Source organism: Salmo trutta, chromosome 7, assembly GCF_901001165.1.
Source record: "Salmo trutta chromosome 7, fSalTru1.1, whole genome shotgun sequence".
Classification (NCBI taxonomy): Eukaryota; Metazoa; Chordata; class Actinopteri; order Salmoniformes; family Salmonidae; genus Salmo; species Salmo trutta.
Window position 1 is genome coordinate 28,629,123 of NC_042963.1, and position 20,750 is coordinate 28,649,872.

At 41.1% G+C, this 20,750-nt stretch overlaps 1 protein-coding gene across 2 annotated transcripts in view; it reads left to right on the plus strand.

Annotated features, from left to right (window-relative positions):
• The first annotated feature begins 2,566 nt into the window (after positions 1-2,566).
• Positions 2,567-20,750, plus strand: part of fcsk (fucose kinase) — a 48,432-nt gene continuing 30,248 nt past the window's right edge. The window contains exons 1-4 of one of the 2 annotated variants that reach the window (XM_029758509.1): positions 2,567-2,900; positions 19,025-19,179; positions 19,472-19,522; positions 19,699-19,824. In XM_029758509.1, the coding sequence (XP_029614369.1) occupies positions 2,819-2,900; positions 19,025-19,179; positions 19,472-19,522; positions 19,699-19,824 (414 nt within the window). In that variant the 5' untranslated portion in view covers positions 2,567-2,818. The remainder of the gene's footprint in view (positions 2,901-19,024; positions 19,180-19,471; positions 19,523-19,698; positions 19,825-20,750) is intronic. The other variant, XM_029758508.1, reaches the window with a different exon arrangement.

Here is a 20,750-nt window from a genome sequence, read left to right on the forward strand (position 1 = left end):
TGTAATCTTGAAAGTTTGAGGTACCGCAAAGGAAATACCAAATGATGGGAATAAGCAATAGTGAACGACAATTATGTACTGCATCAAATGTTGCAATGATAAAACATTTGATGTAATTTTCACCTGACAAGATCACTTTCCTACTTTTAATTCTAAGAGCCTTATCGAGCCCCACAGTGGAGGTGTCATAATACCAATAAAACCTAGCTGTCAAACAGGGAAATGGTTCCAATCATTTTTTCACCATTCATTTTTCCCATAGGGGATTTAAAATAAAAACAAAATAAGGGCTATGTTTTGTGTAAGCTTACCCTGGTGTGATGTTTCGATAACCATGTAAATCTCTCTTGGACAAGGTGACTTTTAGCGATATATCCAGAGTCTTACCTTTGCCTCGATTCGGCAGTCTCCTCCAGATCATTTGTAGTTCTATATGATAGCAAACATTTTTGGGGGGTAAATACAGGTGAATGTATTGATAAAAGTCACCTTGTCTTAGAGAGATTTACACGGTTATCAAAACCTCACTCCATGGTAAGCCTACACAAAACACAGCCCTTATTTAAAGTGGAACTAACAGCGTTTTAACTACTTTGCAGATATGAAACAAACAGACAAACACAATATCCGTAAAAAATATCAAATTCTCAGTTTATGCTACAAAACCAACTTTATAAGAGGTTTTAAAAATAGGTTCTATTTGACTCAACATTCCATGATGTACAGTAAGGCATTGTTGGCAAAATAGATGGATGCATATCAATGCATGGTTAATATAATTCACCAATACATCAGGTTGTAAATCACAGCTGGCCTGGTACATTGTTTGCTGCCTCCATTGGGGATGCACTGTTTTAGTTTCAATGACTCAATATTTTGGAAAAAACAAAAGAATGTAACTAAGGCTGGGAATGTCAATACAATCAAACTAGCAAGGGCAATGATCACAAGTCAGTCATAACGTGGGTAATAGGCTAGCCTATCTATTTATGTAGCAAGCATGTAGCAATTTGGTAAGCTAGCAAGAAATGTAAATCGCTTTGCTAGCTAGCTAGCTATGCTGAACGACTGTTATCAAGTTAGCATATCTTTTGCGTTCGCAAATTCACTCTGGCTAGCTATATACTCCGATTTCAGAGCACTCGTCTGACTGTATTGATCTTGTTGTTGATGATGTGCATATAGGGAAAGATAGCACACCTTTTTATTGTTGTTTGATCAATAGGACTGTAAAGTTCCCAAATGTAAGAGGGTTCCCGTGGTATTTAGCTACATATTTGCAGAAATCCATTCAAGTGTATTTTGTTTTTATTAGGTTTTATTTAATTCAGTGCCTATTAACTGTCCAAACCCACGGCCGCTTTCCCACTCTATATTGCTCTAGAATTTTCACAAATGCCTTAGTATATGGACCGGTGGAAATCTGTTCTTTGGTCTGATGAGTCCAAATTTGAGATTTTTGGTTCCAACCGCCATGTCTTTGTGAGACGCAGAGTAGGTGAAGGGATGATCTCCGCAAGTGTAGTTCCCACCGTGAAGCATGGAGAAGGAGGTGTGATGGAATGGGGGTGCTTTGCTGGTGACACTGTCTGTGATTTATTTAGAATTCAAGGCTTACTTACCCAGCATGGCTAACACAGCATTCTGCAGCAATACGCCATCTGGTTTGCACTTAGTGGGATTATCATTTGTTTTTCAACAGGACAATGACCCAACACACCTCCAGGCTGTGTAAGGTCTATTTGACCTAGAATGAGAGTGATGGAGTGCTGCATCAGATGACCTGGCCTCCGCAATCACCCGATCTCAACCCAATTGAGATGATTTGGGATGATTTGGACCGCAGAGTGAAGGAAAAGCAGCCAACAATTGCTCATCATGTGGGAAATCCATTCCAGGTGAAGCTGGTTGAGAAAATGCCAAGAGTGTGCAAAGCTGTCATCAAGGCAAAGGGTGGCTGCTTGAAGAATCTTAAATATAAATATGTTTTTATTTGTTTAACACTTACAAAAAGAACTTCCATATGTGCAATTTCATAGTTTTGATGTCTTCACTATTATTCTATAATGAAGAAAACAGTAAAAATAAAGAAAAACCCTCTAATGAGTAGGTGTGTCCAAACTTTTGACTGGTGGTGTGTTTCAGTAAGATTGGATTTTTGGCATTTATGGTAATGGTCATCAACTGTACTGCAGGGATGGAACATAAGTTGCAGAAAATAGAGGTTGTGGTGGCAACTGCAGAGAGGTGTTTGGGTGTGTGAGACTTGACATCAGAAGAGTTACAGTGTGTGTTGAGTGGTGGTGTCCCATCCTCTCAGGCTGTTGGCCTTAATTTGGACAAAATAGATTTAAATAGTGGAGTATGGTATTTATTATTATTATTTGTGAGTGTAGTGTTAGATAGTAGGGTATTTGTTTTATTATTATTATTAATTCTTTTTTTGGGGGGTTGGTGGAGAAAAAATATGCAAAGTATAAGGGAGTTATACTCCAGTCTAGTAGATGGCGGTAATCAACATTTATTGGATGCCAACCGCCGTTAAACCTCATCAAAGAAGAACTGGTTGAGCAAACGATTGATTTTGCCGTCTCTACTAATTCGGGAGCTACGTTGTTGCAAGTATAGCACAGCACAGTATAGTCTCTTTAGCTATTGCCTTGGTTGAACGGTTTTAGCAGTGTTTGCTTCCTGTTACTTTCCGCCAATGGCTTTTTAGTTTATATTGGTAAAATTAGGCTAAATGTTCCGTGAATGAAGACGCAGACTACTTTTGTGGCTCAATTGGAAGATATATTGTTTTCATCAATACGTCAACATGTCAAGCGAGCAGGTGTTCAGCTGGACTGTAGTAGTCCTGACCTGTCAACATAAAGATAGCGTTTACGCCTTTCAAAGAGGTGAGTCTCTTATAATTTTTCTTGTTTACATTCATGTACAGTTGCCCAGTGTAGTCTAATAATGCAAAAGATGAGGACTAGACCTGATGCATGCTTAGCTTTCTGTAGGCCTAAGTCTACTAAGCTTACTGAAGAATAAGTTACTAAACTTAATTTTACTCTCGTGTTTACCAATCTGAAACTATTGAAGCAGGATTGTGAATGAGCTGTCAATCATTGAGTCAGTGTTGCCAACTCATTTTCAGGGTAAGTTGCTAGAGGCAGGTTGATTTGTTGCTAAATGACGTTGTGATGTCATTGCGTGAAAACGTAAAACTGTGTCATTACGTATAATACACAATAAAGTTACTCAAATTGGCTGGCAATCTCGGCAAAAAAATATGATTTCACATTTGTTCAGGTACAGACTCCCACTCTTTTCTGTACTTCTGGCAGTACAATTTTGATTGAGACACGTTGATTGATGTTGTAAGTTCTGTTCAAGATCAAACATTCCTGACCAACTATATTGGGTTTGGCTCGTCGAACCCGTGCTGCTGCTGCTGCTGCTGCAGTCAGCCAACAATGATTTGCAATGTACTGAAATTGCTGCTGGCCTGCTGCTGACGTCACTCACAATGCACTTTTGCAGCCAGGCACGTGTGTTGTGACTGAGTGTGTGACAGAGAAAATCGTTTTTGTGTCATTTAGAGGGAAAATACATGCATTTTAGCATTTGAGTCACTTTTCAAAAGTTGCTAAAAGTTCCTTTTTTTTAAGTAGCTAAATTTGTTGCTAGGTGCTGTTTTGAATTTTTTTTTTTGCCAGGGTAGTCTGAAAAGTTTCTAAATCTAGCAACAAAATTGCTAAGTTGGCATCACTGCATTGAGTCCTACGCAGTACCTGTCTGAAGCCAGTCACAATAAGGGTTAGACACAAATGTGGAATTTCCTGTTCACCGTTAAAATAAAAGTCCCCTATTTGAAACAGATCCAAACAAATACAAATAGTGGAATAATACCATATTTGGACTAGATAATGCTAAACAATTTTGCCATGATATATAACTTAAAAATAAATTCTTTATTAATTTGATAAAACAGAACAGTTAAAAAACATTTGATAGTCCCACTAAGCGCAAACCAGATGGGATGGCGTATCACTGCAGAATGCTGTGGTAGCCCTGCTGGTTAAGTGTTCCTTGAATTTTAAATAAATCAGACAGTGTCACCAGCAAAGCACCATCAGACCTCCTCCATGCTTCACGGTGGGAACCACACATGGAGAGATCATCCGTTCACCTACCCTGCATCTCACAAAGACTTAACAGTTGGAACCAAAAATCTCATATTTGGACTCATCAGTCCAAAGGACAGATTTCCACCGGTCTAATGTTCATTGCTCGTGTTTCTTGGCCCAAGCAAGTTTCTTCTTCTTATTGGTGTCCTTTTTGTAGTGGTTTCTTTGCAGCAATTTGACCATGAAGGCTTGATTCACGCAGTTTTCTCTGAACAGTTGATGTTGATGTCTATTACTTGAACTCTGAAGCATTTATTTGGGCTGCAATTTCTGAGGCTGCTAACTCTAATCAACTTATCCTCTGCAGCAGAGGTAACACTGGGTCTTCCTTTCCTGTGGCGGTCCTCATGAGAGTCAGTTTCTTCAAGTGCAGTCACAAAAACCATCAAGCGCTGTGATGAAACTTTCAAAGTTCTTGAAATGTTCAGTATTGACTGACCTTCAAGTCTTAAAGTAATGATGGACTGTCATTTCTCTTTGCTTATTTGAGATGTTCTTGCCATAATTTGGACTTAGCCCTATTCGGTAAAAGACTATATTCTGCATACCACCCCTACCTTGTCACAACACAACTGATTGACTCAAACGCATTAAGAAGGAAAGAAATTCCGCAAAATCACTTTTAACAAGGCACACCTGTTAATTGAAATGCATTCCAGGTGACTACCACATGAAGCTGGTTAAGAGAATGCCAAGAGTGTGCAAAGCTGTCATCAAGGCAAAGGGTGGTTACTATGAAGAATCTAAATACAAAATATATTTGGATTTGTTTAACACTTTTTTTTTTTGCTGGTTACTACATGATTCCATATCTGTTTTTTTTTTTGTTGTAGTTTTGATGTCTTTGTATAATAATAATAATAATAATAATAATAATGTAGAAAATAGTAAAAAATAAAGAATAACTTTTGAATGTGTAGGTGTGTCCAAACTTTTGACTGATACTGTATTCTGGTCAAGGCTCATCCTATGTATACCTTTTCTATTCATATACTGTCCATAATGTCAGTACAAACAATCATATATTTATATTCCAGACTCTGACATTGCTCGTTGTAATATTTCTACATTTGTTAAATACATATTTTTGGGGGGGGGTTACGTGTAATGTTTTTTGTTACATATTACTGCACTGTTGGAGCTAGGAACATAGCATTTTGCTACACCCGCAATAACAAATGCAAAATATGTTTACTCGACTAGTACATTTAGATTTTGAACCGCAAATTCCAGTATTGTGGCTAACTTCACACAGGTTTACACAGTCTACTATGGACACATTGAGTGAGCTGTCAGAATTTTTTTTTTTTAAATGTTAACCCTGTACTAGTGACTTTGTCAAATGACTTTTTAAATTTAGTTATTTTTCATTAGAAAACATATACTCTTCACTACCTATTTACTTGGACAATAAAGCTAAAAGTTTTAATTTGTCTCATGAGGTGACAGTACAGAATGTCACCTTTTTTATTTGAGGGTATTTTCATACATGTTAGCAGTTGATGTTATTCTTCAATTACACTGACCCCAAAGCAAATCAGGGAGAGAAAATATATTTTTTCGAAGAGAACAGATCATAGTTGTTATGCTGTAATGTGGATGGTAGATGTTCATTCTTCCCTGTTCTTGTTGTTTTCTCCACTGAAGAAAGAGACAGGATGTAGTTTATACCAAAACATAGCCTGTGGTTGACCAATTAGAATTCCTTGCAATAAAATTTGGCCGATGGCCAGCTACCAAGTATCCCGTTTCAGGCTCAATGTATAGACAATTTGAATGAATGAGAACTTGCCACATGTAGCTATGAGTTCTGGACTGGAACCCCTACACAGATGTTGAACTGACAAACAACCCGTTCCATTGACCAATCAATCTTCAGTTCCCCATTACAGATAAATGACTAGTTCCGTTGATCTTTAGATCTCTGCGTTGTGTATTTGTCTTTACATTTTCTTACAGGCTTATCTGTTTTACCATTTAGAAATGAAAGCACGTTATGTATATGGTCCCCCCATTTGAAGGTGTCATAAGTATTTGGACAAATTCACGTGTGTGTATTTAAAGCAGTCAAAATATTTGTTTTTGGTCCAATATTCTTAGAACGTAATGACTACATCAAGCTTGTGACTCTACAAACTTGTTTGATGCATTTCCAGTTTGTTTTGGTTATGTTTCAGATTGTTGTTCCACATAGAAATGAATGGTAAATAATGTATTGTGTAATTTTTGGAGTCACTTTTATTGTAAATAAGAATAGAATGTTTCTTCTGAACACTTCCACATTAATGTGGATGCTACCATGCCAGTCAACTTCATGAACGTGTGCAGAATGTGGATGATCTGGTGTGTCTTGGGACTCCGTTTTGAGAAGGACTGGAACCACCTCCAAACTTAACCCTGTTCCCTCATTCCTGTATCCCAATAACTCTCCTGGGGCTAAACTGTCTCAGCCATTTGTGCCCAAGAACCCAGACAAAAGTCCAGTAACGTGCTGGAGGTGTAAGTTCCAACATCCTCCAGGTTCTTGCCCTGTCTATGGCCAGCATCAGGATTCAGAAAATGGTTAGAAAGAACAGAAGACCAACAGGTGTGGTAGCTTGGGTACAATTAGATCGGCCTCAATGTCCACCATGAAGCCTTCAGACAGCTCACCTAGCTATCTTATTCCTATTCTGCAACAAATGTTGGTTCCTCTGACTGGTAGGAACAGGAGAGGGAAGGCGAACCGATCAATCCCTTGGGCTGGACTGATGAAAATATAGCTGTATGATGACATTAACTTTCCTGTGGCTTTTCTTGCCAATCCGAGCCTTGCATTTGCTGTAATCCTTGGCCTGGACTTCATGTTCTTCAGCGGACTAACCATCTCGATGTCCGAACCATCCTGTCGGCTGGGCTCTGACCATTCCCGGCCTCATCCATTTCAACCTGGAAATGCACTGATTTCAGGATGGAGCCTGCTACCCCAATCCAGAGTCCCGGCTAGGTCAAGACAACAACAAAGACCAAAACAAGTTCCACCAGGGAAGCCAGAAACCCAGCTATCACACTGATTACAGTTGTACTTTTGGTTTGAAGAACACTCCAGCAACCTTCTAAAGGCTGATGGAAACTGCCCTGGGAGATCTGAGGGGGGAAAATTGTGTGTCTGGATGACATAATCTATTCCTCTGTCACTGATCATCTGCAAGACATACATTCCGTCTTCGACAGACAGGCTGCAGCGTTGAAACCTGAACTTGAAGTGTCATTTCTGCTTGCCTGAACTCAAGTTTCTTTGTCATGTATTTATTGCAGAAGGTATCCATGCAGATCCAGTCAAAGTTGCAGCAGTGTAGGAGCTCCCAATTCCCACATCCCTGAAGGCTGTTCAGAGCTTTCTGGGTATGGCTGGATGGTACCACCAGTTTGTGCTTGACTTTTCAAAGTTAGCGTAACCAGTCAACCACCTTAACTTTTTAGTGACGGGGCAGTATTTGGAAATTCAGATGAATGACATGCCCATATTAAACTGCCTGCTACTCGGGTCCAGAAGGTAGGATATGCATATTATTAGTAGATTTGGATAGAAAACACTCTGAAGTTTCTAAAACGGTTTGAATGATGTCTGTGAGTATAACAGAACTCGTATGTCAGAAAAAAACCTGAGAGAAAATCCAACCAGGAAGTGGTTTGTAGTTTTTTCAACTGATTGCCTTTCCAAACTACAGTGTCTGTGGGGTCATTTTGCACTTCCTACGGCTTCCACTAGATGTCAACAGTCTTTAGAACCTTTCATGCTTCTACTGTTACTGGACAGAGAATAAGAGCTGTCTCAAGCCTGGGACCAGTGAGTTGTTTACTGCGCACTCACGCAGGCGTGCCGCTCCTTCTTTTTCCTCTGTAATACGCTATTGTCCGGTTGGAATATTATCGAAGATTTATGTTAAAAAGACCCTAAGGATTGATTGTAGACATAGTTTGACATGTTTCTATGAATGGTAATGGAACTATTTGACTTTTAGTCTTGGGTTTTATCCTCGCGCATTATGCCTTTGGATTAGTGATCTGAACGCGTGAACAAAACGGAGGTATTTGGACATAAATATGGAGTTTATCGAACAAAATTAACATTTCTTGTGGGAGTCCTGGGAGTGCATTCCGACAAAGATCAGCAAAGGTAAGTGAAGATTTATAATACTATTTCTAAGTTTAGTTGACTCCAGAACTTGGCAGGTAACTGTATAGCTTGCTTTGATGGCTGAGCTGTACTCAGAATATTGAACAATGTGCTTTCGCCGTAAAGCTATTTTGAAATCTGACACAGCGGTTGCATTAAGGAGAAGTGTATCTATAATTCTTTCAATAACTGTTGTAAATTTTATCAACGTTTATGATGAGTATTTTTGTAAATTGATGTGCTCATTCACCGGAAGTTTTGGGAGGTAAAACATTTCTGAACATCACGCGCCAATGTAAAATGAGCTTTATGGATATAAATATGAACTTTATCGAACAAAACATACATGTATTGTGTAACATTGAGTGCTGGGAGTGTCATCTGATGAAGATCATCAAAGGTTAGTGATTTCATTTTAGCTGTATTTCTGTTTTTTGGGACGCCTCTCCTTGCTTGGAAAAGGGCTGTGTGGTTTTTCTTGTTTAGGCGCTGTCCTAACATAATCTAATGTTATCCTGTTTGGGATAGGGGGCAGTATTTTCACGGCCGGATAAAAACATACCCGATTTAATCTGGTTACTACTCCTGCCCAGTAACTAGAATATGCATATAATTAGTAGATTTGGATAGAAAACTCTAAAGTTTCCAAAACTGTTTGAATAGTGTCTGTGAGTATAACATAACTCATATGGCAGGCCAAAACCTGAGAAGATTCTATACGGGAAGTGCCCTGTCTGACCATTTGTTGACCTTCTATAGCCTCTCTATCGAAAATACAGCCTCTGTGCTGTAACGTGACATTTTCTAAGGCTTTCATTGGCTCTAGGAAGGCGCCAGAACGTGGAATGATAGCTCTGCAGTCTCTGGGCGAAGAACAGCAGAGGTTTTGGAGAGTGGTCCTTCTGAGGACAATGACACTGGAGCGCTCGTGCACGAGACGACTCCATTTTTTCTTTCTCTCTTTGAACGAATACGTCGTCGCCCGGTTGGAATATTATCGCTATTTTACGAGAAAAATCGGCTAAAAATTGATTTTAAACAGCGTTTGACATGCTTCGAAGTACGGTAATGGAATATTTTGAATTTTTTTGTCACGAAACGCGCCGGCGCGTCACCCTTCGGATAGTGACTTGAACGCACAAACAAAACGGAGCTATTTGGATATAACTATGGATTATTTCGAACCAAAACAACATTTGTTGTTGAAGTAGAAGTCCTGGGAGTGCATTCTGACAAAGAACAGCAAAGGTAATCCAATTTTTCTTATAGTAAATCTGAGTTTGGTGAGGGCCAAACTTGGTGGGTGTCAAAATAGCTAGCCGTGATGGCCGGCCTATCTACTCAGACTATTGCAAAATGTGCTTTCACCGAAAAGCTATTTTAAAATCGGACACCGCGATTGCATAAAGGAGTTCTGTATCTATAATTCTTAAAATAATTTATGTTTTTTGTCAATGTTTATCGTGAGTAATTTAGTAAATTCACTGGAAGTTTTCGGTGGGTATGCTAGTTCTGAACAAAACATACTAATGTAAAAAGCTGTTTTTTGATATAAATATGAACTTGATTGAACAAAACATGCATGTATTGTATAACATAATGTCCTAGGAGTGTCATCTGATGAAGAGCATCAAAGGTTAGTGCTGCATTTAGCTGTGGTTTTGGTTTTTGTGACATATATGCTAGCTTGAAAAATGGGTGTGAGATTATTTCTGGCTGGGTACTCTCCTGACATAATCTAATGTTTTGCTTTCGCTGTAAAGCCTTTTTGAAATCGGACAATGTGGTTAGATAAAGGAGAGTCTTATCTTTCAAATGGTCTAAAATAGTCATATGTTTGAAAAATTGAAATTATAGCATTTTTAAGGTTTTTCGTATTTTGCGCCAGGCGCTACCATTGGATATTGGCGAACGGAACGCCTGTCCATAAGAGGTTTTAAGCTTTCGCCGTAAAGCATTTTTGAAATCGGACAATGTGGTTGGATTATCTTTAAAATGGGATATAATAGTTGTATGTTTGAGAAATTTGAATTATGAGATTTTTGTTGTTTTGAATTTGCCGCCCTGCTATTTCACTGGCTGTTGGCAGTGTGTCCTGCGGGTGGGATGCTAGCATCCCACATGTCCCAGAGAGGTTAAGAAGGGGGTGAATTTCCAATGGACTCCTGCATTTGAAGCACTCAAACAGTCTCATTTCTCCTCCAGTGCTTGGACACCCTAAACTGAATGCTAATTTCCCAGTGTACACAGATGCAAGTCAAACAGGACTGGGAGCAGTCTTTGCTCAACCAACCGGACCTGGAACAGAAGAAGTTCTTGCCTATCCACGTGTCACCCTGAATTGCGCCTAGAGGAATTTGTCAACGAATGAACTGGAGTGCCTTGCTGTGGTCTGGGCTCTGGAGAAATGGAGCTACTATTTGGAGGCCAAGGTCTTCACCGTTGTCACAGACCAACGCTGTAGTGGGTTCTGACAACAGGCAAGACCAACAGCTGTCTCATTCGCTGGTCTATCAGACTAGGACTTCATCGTTGAGTATCACAAAGGGAAAACTGAATGTTGTACCAGATGCCCTCGGATTACAGAGACTGCCAACGTCTGTCCTCCATTGTGCAGCACTTACACTACCGCTAAGTGTATGGATTATTTTTTTCCTCTGGATTATGTGTGTGGAGAGCACAGCCGCTTCAGTGAGAAGTTCAGGATAATGTGTATCAAACTCCGAGGAGATGGAACACACTGCACCCCATACCGTGTCTTCGTCCCCTCTACATTGACTGACCAAATGATCCAAGCTTATCATGCCAACCCCATGAGTGGCCATCTTGGAGTCTTCAAAACCTATCGAAGATTACAGGAGGTGGTGTACTGGCCAGGCATGTGGGTCGATACTAAGATATTTGTGCAGCAGTGTCTGCCAGAAATACAAACCAGACGTTGGCAGACCTGCCGGAAAACTGTAGCAGACGGTTGTGAACCATCCCAATAAAATTCTGGGAATTTTCCTCCCTGGCGGGGAACCAGGAATGAATTGTTATTGGTGGTAGTGGACTACTACATACACTGGGTGGAGTTGTTTCCACTCCACACAGCCACTGCATCTGCCATTGCTCTAATTCTGCGAATGGAGGTCTTTACCAGATTTGTGATTCCAGACCAAATTCTCTCTTACCGAGGTCCCCAGTTCATGTCAGGAATCTACAAAAACCTCTGTACCTACTGGAGTGTAGTTGCCAAGCTAACCACTGCCTATCATCCTCAGACCAACCTGAAGAGAGGGTAAACCGCACCCTGAAGGGGATGATTGCTTCATTCGTGGGAGATCAGCATACAAGGTGGGATCAGCATCTTCCGTAGTTTTGCTTTGCATTGAACTCTGCAGTCCAGGAGACCTGGGAAGACCACTAAAAGGTCCGATGGATAGAGTCTTGCAAAGTTCCCACGTTTCATCTGACTGCCCAGCATTTGATGCAGTACACCACCACCATACTTTGCTAGCCAAACAACGACAGCTCATAAACTATGACAAACATAGGCGAGACGTGTGTTTCCCACCCAAGTCTCATGTCTGGTCTGTTCTCATCTGTTGAAGGCGTCCAAGCAGTTTACTGCGAAGCTAGCTATGAGATGTAAAGGTCCTTTCTTTGTGGTGCAGAAGTTGGGCCCGGTGAACTACTTGGTCTCTTTGGAGGAAACGGGGGAAGATGCCATGAAGGTGCATGTTGTTGACCTAAAGCCCTGCTACCCTATGGCAGAAGAGCTGGATTGCAGGCAAAGCAACACCTGCAGGAACTCCTTCTTGGAGGACCCTGTTGATGACTTCCCTGGTTTTGTGTAGTGGGGGGGGGGGGGACTAGATGCATGAAGTGATTTCATTTCTAAATGGTAAAATGGATACTTTGTGTATGTGGACACCCCTTGAAATTTGTGGATTTGGCTATTTCAGCCACACCCGTTGCTGACAGGTGTATAAAATTGAGCACACAGCCATGCAATCTCTATACTGCCAATGTTTGTCTATAATAGCCTTACTGAAGAGCTCAGTGACTTTCAACGTGGCACCGTCATAGGATGCAACCTTTTCAACAAGTCAGTCATTTCTGCCCTGCTACAGCTGCCCCAGTCAACTGTAAGTGCTGTTATTGTGAAGTGGAAGCGTCTAGGAGCAACAATGGCTCAGCCGCAAAGTGGTAGGCCACGCAAGCTCACAGAATGGGACCCCCGAGTGCTGTAGAGCGTTGCGCGTAAAAATCATCTGTTCTCAGTTGCAACACTCACTACCGAGTTCCAAACTGCCTCTGGAAGCAACGTCAGCACAATAACTGTTCGTCGGGAGCTTCATGAAATGGTTGTCCATGGCCAAACAGCTGCACACAAGCCTAAAATCACAATGCGCAATGCCAAGCGTCAGCTGTAGTGGTGTAAAGCTTGTCGCTATTGGACTCTGGAGCAGTGGAAACGCTTTCTCTGGAGTGATGAATCTAAGGTTGCACATTTTGGGGAATATTCAGAGTTGGAAAATTAACGTGGGAATATATGAGAATTAACGGAAATATGCAAGTTAATATTAATACCATTTTAAATGTTGATGTTTCTTGCATTGGAAATATTTACCATATCATATGGAGACAGAAACAAACGTTTTACCCTATCATAAGTAGACATAATTGCAAATGATTCAATTTCTTCCAATATAAATGTTAAAAAACGATTTAGTTACGAATTGAACTTTAAATGAGTTGACTTCACATGATTTCACTGAACAAAAAAAAAAGTGAATATTGAATGATCCCCAATGATCCATTGCAACTCCAAAAAACGTTTTCAACATGCATCTGTAAAATGATAGTCTAGAAATGAAGCTTTGGTTGTCTTCCTCTCAGGCTTTCATGTCTTCTCCCTGGACCTCCTCAATGTCCAACCCTTGAACATCAGACTCTGAGGCCTCATCTTCACTGTCACTTTCCAACCTTGTTGAGGACGGCTCGTTGTCAGGCTCAAAAAGCTTCAAATTTGCCCGGAATGCCACCAATTTTTCAACCCTTGTATTGGTCAGCCTGTTGTGTTCTTTGGTGTGTGTGTTCCTAAACAAGGACCAGTTGCGCTCTGAGGCGGCTGATGTTGGTAGGATTTGGAGGATGATTGAGGCAACAGTGGAATGAGCCTCAGATCCACAAAGTCCATTCCACCAGGTGGCTGATGAGATATGTTGGCACGACTGTCATATTGCATCTCCATCCCAAAGCCCTTGCTTGGAAGTGTACTTTGCCAGACTGCCAAGAACCTTGCCCTCATCCAGGCCAAGGTGGCGAGACATGGTAGTGATGACACCATAGGCCTTGTTGATCTATGCACCAGATAGGATGCTCTTGCCAGCATACTTGGGGTCCAACATGTACACTGCGGCGTGTATGTGCTTCAGGCAGAAGTCTTCACGCTTTTTGATGTATTTCAGAACTGCAGTTTCTTCTGATTGGAGCAACAGTGAAGTGGGCAGGGCAGTACGGATTTATTTTCTTACATCTGCAAGCAGAGTCTGAACATCAGACAGGATGGCATTGTCTCCCTCAATCCCTGCCATGGCTACTGCTATAGGTTTCAGGCTGCTTTCCACTCTCTCCCAAAATATCCAGGAGGATCCTCTTGATGGGGCTGTCCATATTGGCAGACTGATATGGCCATTTCTTGGAGAGACTCCTTCCCCTCCAGGAGACTGTCAAACATGATGACAACACCACTCCAACGGGTCTTGCTGGGCAGCTTCAATGTCTTGTTCTTCTCACTTTGCTTGGTGAGGTAGATTGCTGCTATAACTTGATGACCCTTCACATACCTAACCATTTATGCACTTGGTAAGATTCTGCATCATTGTTGCAATCTTCACATATGATTTGGCACAGTATTTGCAAATGTACACAGCTTTTCCTTCAACATTGGCTGCAGTGAAATGTCTCCACATGTCAGATAGTGCCCGTGGCATTTTCCTGTAAAGATTAGAAAAAATATGTTAAAATAAAATACAATTCCATGTACAGATAAATAGTTAAGTAGTTAGATTAAACAACTCCTTTGTAAGATAACTGTTTTAAAATGAAACATGTATGGCAACAGGTGAATTAACACACCTCAGTTAGTCTCAAGCAAGCTAAAACCCACATGGTAGTAAAAACTAACTAGCAGAAAGTGTTAAGTTCGAAATTATTTAAACACTTTTCTGTAGGCTACTGTTTACTATTTAACAAAAAATAATGTATGTCATATAAAATATATTCACACCACCCAGTATTGTACTCAAAACTTACCAGAAAGTGTGTAGTCCTTGGTTCAGGCAGTGTAGTAGTGTGGGCTCAATAGTATCTCATTAGTGTGGAAGATCTTGAGAATCAGCTGTACATGTGATGGAAGAATGCACTGTGCATGCAGAGGGTTGCAATTCCATTGAATTGGGGGTAGTTTAACCAAAATATGCCACAAGAGCTAGAATGGCCTTATGTGTATCCCACAAAAATGGTTCACTGTTATAGCAAACATTTTTTTTTTAATGAATTACAGCATAATTACCTAAATTCCCGGGCTTAACTTCTCATGGAAAATTTCGAACCCTTTTGCAACCCTAGATGAATCACACTTCACCATCTGACAGTCCGACGGACAAATCTGGGTTTGGTTTATGCAAGGAGAACGCTCCCTGCCCCAATGCATAGTGCCACTGTACAGTTTGGTGCAGTAGGAATATTGCTCTGGGGTTGTTTTTCATGGTTCTGACCCCTTAGTTCCAGCGAAGGGAAATTTGATCTCTATAGCATACAATGACATTCTAGACGATTCTGTGGCTCCAACTTTGTGGCAACAGTTTGGGGAAGCCCTTTCCTGTTTCAGCATGACAATGCCCCCGTGCACAAAGCAAGGTCCATACAGAAATGGTTTGTCGAGATTGGTGTGTAAGAACTTGATTGCACAGAGCCCTAACTTCAACCCTATCGAACACCATTGATGAATTGGAACGCCGACTACGAACCAGGCCTAATCGCCCATCATCAGTGCCAACTTCACTAATGCTCTTGTGGCTGAATGGAAGCTATTCCCCGCAGCAATGTTCCAACATCTAGTGGAAAGCCTTCCCAGAAGAGTGGAGGCTGTTATAGCAGCAAAAGGGTGACCAACTCCATATTATTGCCCATTTTGGAATGAGACATTCGAGCAGGTGTCCACATACTTTGGTAGTGTACAGTGCCTTAGGAAAGTATTCAGTCCCCTTGACTTTTTCAAAATGTTACATGGAACCCAAACCGGCCGTGCGCCATCGTGCATAAATGTATTTTGTCCCCCCATACCAAATGCGATCATGACACGCAGGTTAACCTCTCTTGCGCATGTGGGACGAACTCGTCCCACCTACGTAACAGCCACTGAAATCCAGTGGCGCGATTTTTGAATCGTTAGAAATACTATTACTTCAATTTCTCAAACATATGACTATTTTACAGCTATTTAAAGACAAGAATCTCGTTAATCTAACCACACTGTCCGATTTCAAAAAGGCTTTACAATGAAAGCAAAACATTAGATTATGTCAGCAGAGTGCCCAGCCAGAAATAATCAGACACCCATTTTTCAAGCTAGCATATCATGTCACATAAACCCAAACCACAGCTAAATGCAGCACTAACCTTTTATGATCTTCATCAGATGACACACCTAGGACATTGTGTTATACAATACATGCATGTCTGTTCAATCAAGTTCATATTTATATCAAAAAACAGCTTTTTACATTAGCATGTGACGTTCAGAAAAAGCATAACCCCCGCAAACTTCCGGGGAATTTACTAACAGTTTGCTAAATTACTCACGATAAACGTTCACAAAAAGCATAACAATTATTTTAAGAATTATAGATACATTACTCCTCTATGCACTCGATATGTCCGATTTTAAAATAGCTTTTCGGATGAAGCACATTTTGCAATAATCTAAGTACATAGCCCGGCATCACAGGGCTAGCTATTTAGACACCCACCCAGGTCAGCCTCCACCAAAATCACATTTCCTATAAGAAAAATGTTCTTACCTTGCTTGTTCTTCGTCAGAATACACTGCCAGGACTTCTACTTCAATAACAAATGTTGGTTTGGTCCCCAATAATCCATTGTTATATCCAAACAGCAACGTTTTGTTCGTGAGTTCTAGACACTATCAGAATGCTACATCACGGTCTTGCGCATGGCGCATTGGCGTGACAAAAAATGTCTAAATATTCCATTACCGTACTTCGAAGCATGTCAACCGCTGTTTAAAACCAATTTTATGCCATTTATCTCGTAGAAAAGCGATAATATTCCGACCGGGAATATGCATTGAGCCTAAACAGCCGAATTATATTTCTCCTCAGGGGCGAATCGTGCATGCGCCTCATTCAAAGGTCCTCTGATCCGCCACTTACCAAAGGCGATAATGTGTTTCAGCCTGAGGCTGCCTCGTCAACCTTCAGGTATTTCCCGGGTTCTGAGAGCCTATCGGAGCCCTGGGAATTGTCACGTTACAGCTAAGATCCTTACTTTTCAATAAACAGATGCAAGACGCACGACTCCTTGTCAGACAGGGTACTTCCTGCATGAAACCTTGTCAGGTTTTTGCCTGCCATAGGAGTTCTGTTATACTCACAGACACCATTCAAACAGTTTTAGAAAATTCAGAGTGTTTTCTATCCAAACCTGAACAATAATATGCATATTCTAGCTTCTGAGTTGGTGTAGGAGGCAGTTAAAAATGGGCACATATTTTTTCCAAAATTCTCAATACTGCCCCCTAGCCCAAACAGGTTAAAATGTCAAAACAAACTCTGAACCAATTATATTAATTTGGGGACAGGTTGAAAGGCATTAAACATTTATGGCAATTTTGCTAGCTAGCTTGCTGTTGCTAGCTAATTTGTCCTTGGATATAAACATTGAGTCGTTATTTTACCTGAAATGCACAAGTCCTCTACTTTGACAATTAATCCACACATAAAACGGTCAACCAAATCGTTTCTAGTCATCTCTCCTCCTTCGAGGCTTTTTCTTCTCTTGACTTTGTTGTGATTGGCAACTTTCATAAGTTAGGTGCGTTACCGCCACTGACCTCGTTCGTCTTTCAGTCATCCACGTGGGTATAACCAATGAGGAGATGGCACGTGGGTACCTGCTTCTATAAACCAATGAGGAGATGGGAGAGGCAGGACTGGCAGCGCAATCTGCGTCACAAATAGAACTGACTTCTATTTTAGCCCTTGGCAATGCAGACGCTCGTTGGCGTGCGAGCAGTGTGGTTGCAATGATATATAGATTTCTAAATGTATTTTGCTGGTGTAGTCAGCCTGTTACGTTACAGCCTTATTCTAAAATGTATTCAATTGTTTTTATCCCCTCATCAATCTACACACAATATCCCATAATGACAAGGCAAAACCAACTTTTTAGAATTTTTTGCACATTTATTAAAAATAAACTGATCTCACATTTACATAAGTATTCAGACCCTTTACTCAGTACTTTGTTGAAGCACCTTTGGCAGCAATTACAGCCTTGTCTTCTTGGGTATGACGCTACAAGCTTGGCACACCTGTATTTGGGGAGTTTCTCCCGTTCTTCTCTGCAGATCCTCAAGCCCTGTCAGGTTGGATGGGGAGCATCCCAGCACATCTATTTTCATGTCTCTCCAGAGGTGTTCGATCGGGTTCAAGTCTGGGCTCTGGCTGGGCCACTCAAGGACATTCCAAGGCTTGTCCCGAAGCCACTCTTGCATTGTCTTAGTGTCGTTGTCCTGTTGGAACGTGGACCTTTGCCCCATTCTGAGGTCCTGAGTGCTATGGAGCAGGTTTTCATCAAGGATCTCTCTGTACTTTGCTCCATTCATCTTTCCCTCTATCCTGACTAGTCTCCCAGTCCCTGCCGCTGAAAAACATCCCCACAGCATGATGCTGCCATCACCATGCTTCACCGTAGGGATGGTGCCAGGTTTCCTCCAGACGTGACGCTTGGCATTCAGGCCAAAGAGTTCAATCTTGGTTTCCTCAGACCAGAGAACCTTGTTTCTCATGGTCTGAGAGACCTTTAGGTGCCTTTTGGCAAACTCCAAGCGGGCTGTCATATGCCTTTTACTGAGGAGTGGCTTCCGTCTGGCCACTCTACCATAAAGTCCTGATTGGTGGTTCCAAACATCTTCCATTTAAGAATGATGGAGGCCACTGTGTTCTTGGGGATCTTCAATGCTGCAGAAATGTTTTGGTACCCTTCCCCAGATCTGTGCTCAACACAATCCTGTCTCAGAGCTCTACGGAGAATTACTTCTACCTCATGGCTTGGTTTTTGCTCTGATATGCACTGTCAACTGTGGGACCTTATGTAGACAGGTGTGTGCCTTTCCAAATCATGTCCAATCAATTTAGTTTACCACAGTTGTAGAAATATCTAAAAAATGATCAATGGAAACAAGATGCACCTACAATGTAACTGTGGAAAAAGTAAAGGGGTCTGAATACTTTCCGAAGGCACTGTTTATATGAAAAGATTCTCAAATAAAAGGTTACATTCAGTACTGTCTCATTTGAAACATTTGATCTCAAATCCAAAATGCCGAACTATAGAGCCAAATTAAAAGTTGTAGCTTCACTGTCTAAAGAAAGGGTGTGTGTTTGTGTCTCAGAGCTGGAGGTCCGGCAGCAGCGTGGAGGTCTCTTACAGGGGACGTTACTGCTCACTGTGTCAGACCCCCAGGAGCCTGGACTGGGCAGTGGGGGAGCCACTCTCAATGCACTGCTGGTGGCAGCTGAGCACCTGAGCGCCAGAGCTGGGTACACTGTAAGTAACTCCACACAATATGTCCATAAAATATCACAAAGAGAGAAGTTGGAGACAAAGGACAAGTTCCACTGCAAGTATTGTAAGTCAGTTTGTGCATTTTAGTTTATCAGACCATAAAGTCTTTGTATATTGATGACATTTTTGTATACTTTACAGATGGAATATATTCCTGTAACTGAAATATACAAATATTATTGTCTTGACTGTTACTGTATTATGATGTAAACCTCTTGTTGGGGTATATTAATTGTGGAGCAGAACAATGCACTTATCCAAATGTTGTTTTCAGGTTGTTACCACGGATGTCCTTGATGATGCCCATATCCTGATCTTGCACACGGTAAGAATGGAGGGGTAGCAGAGGACGGGGAGAAGGAGAGAGTGGGGCAGAGAGACTGAATGGATCGGGAATGAGCTTTCAATTGTGAGATTGAATTTATTATTATTCACATGGACATGGGAGTAATCTCTCTTTTTTTCTGTATTTTTCTCTCTCCCCAACTCTGTCTTTCGCAGGGACGTGACTTTCCCTGGGATAGCTGTGGCAGGGCATTCTGCTGGCTGCCTGTGGAAAAGCCAGCTCAGACTGTGCAGGGACCTGTCTGCTGCCTGGATATGCTGCTTGACTGCCTTTCCAATCAGGTTAGCCATACTCCTGTTTGTCAGAGACACCATCTAGACTAAGGGTCTTCTACTCTGGTCCTGGAGTGGGATTACTTCTCCATTAATGGGGCAGTTGGTACAAGTGGCTTGGTGTCATCCATTAATACAAGCTGCTCTGTAATATTTTCTCAGGTTTTCGAGCTACCTTCCTTCCATCATTGAGTGTGACGATAACAGTGGCGATTTTAGCATGTCAATCTTAGTGGGACAAAAACATTTTTTTTAGATGCATGCGTAAATCCATTTGTGTAACTGGATAAGAATTGCATTCTCCTTCAATAACAATGAATATTGGAATGAGTTTTGACTTTTGAACCATGCACAGACATTATTACATTTATGTTCAATAAATTCATAATGTTTGTTCTCATAATTAACACTTAGCTCTGAAGTATAAGCAAGTGCAAGCCAACAAGCTGCGATGAGGTAGGCCTATTCGTGCAGCAATTTCGAAATGGACAATGACAGGAGTTCAGATAAATTGAGCAAAATGTTAAGGCCTTAGCTTGGCTCTTCTTTAAGTCACTCAGCAGTTAGCCTTCCATTTGAAGTATTTTATTTGATCTGTGCGGTCTGTACCCGGACTTTGAACTACTCCCAACTGTGCGCAGATATAGTGCAATCCTCAGCAGGAAAAACACAACTAGACAATAATTTGTGCCAGGTGTGATATCCCTCCTAAATAGCTTGGGCTAATGTTCCCAATCAGTAAGGCCAGCAGGCTAGTCTTTAAAAAAAAAAAAAGTTAAATGTTTTATTGGTATGTAACTTATGAAAGTTGTATTGTCAATTTTGTTTTGTATTTAAACGTGTACATGACACTGCAACAAAATTTCCCCATGGGGACAATAAAGTCAGTAAGTAAGTAAAAAGGAAGGAAAATACAATCACGAGGATCCACTTTT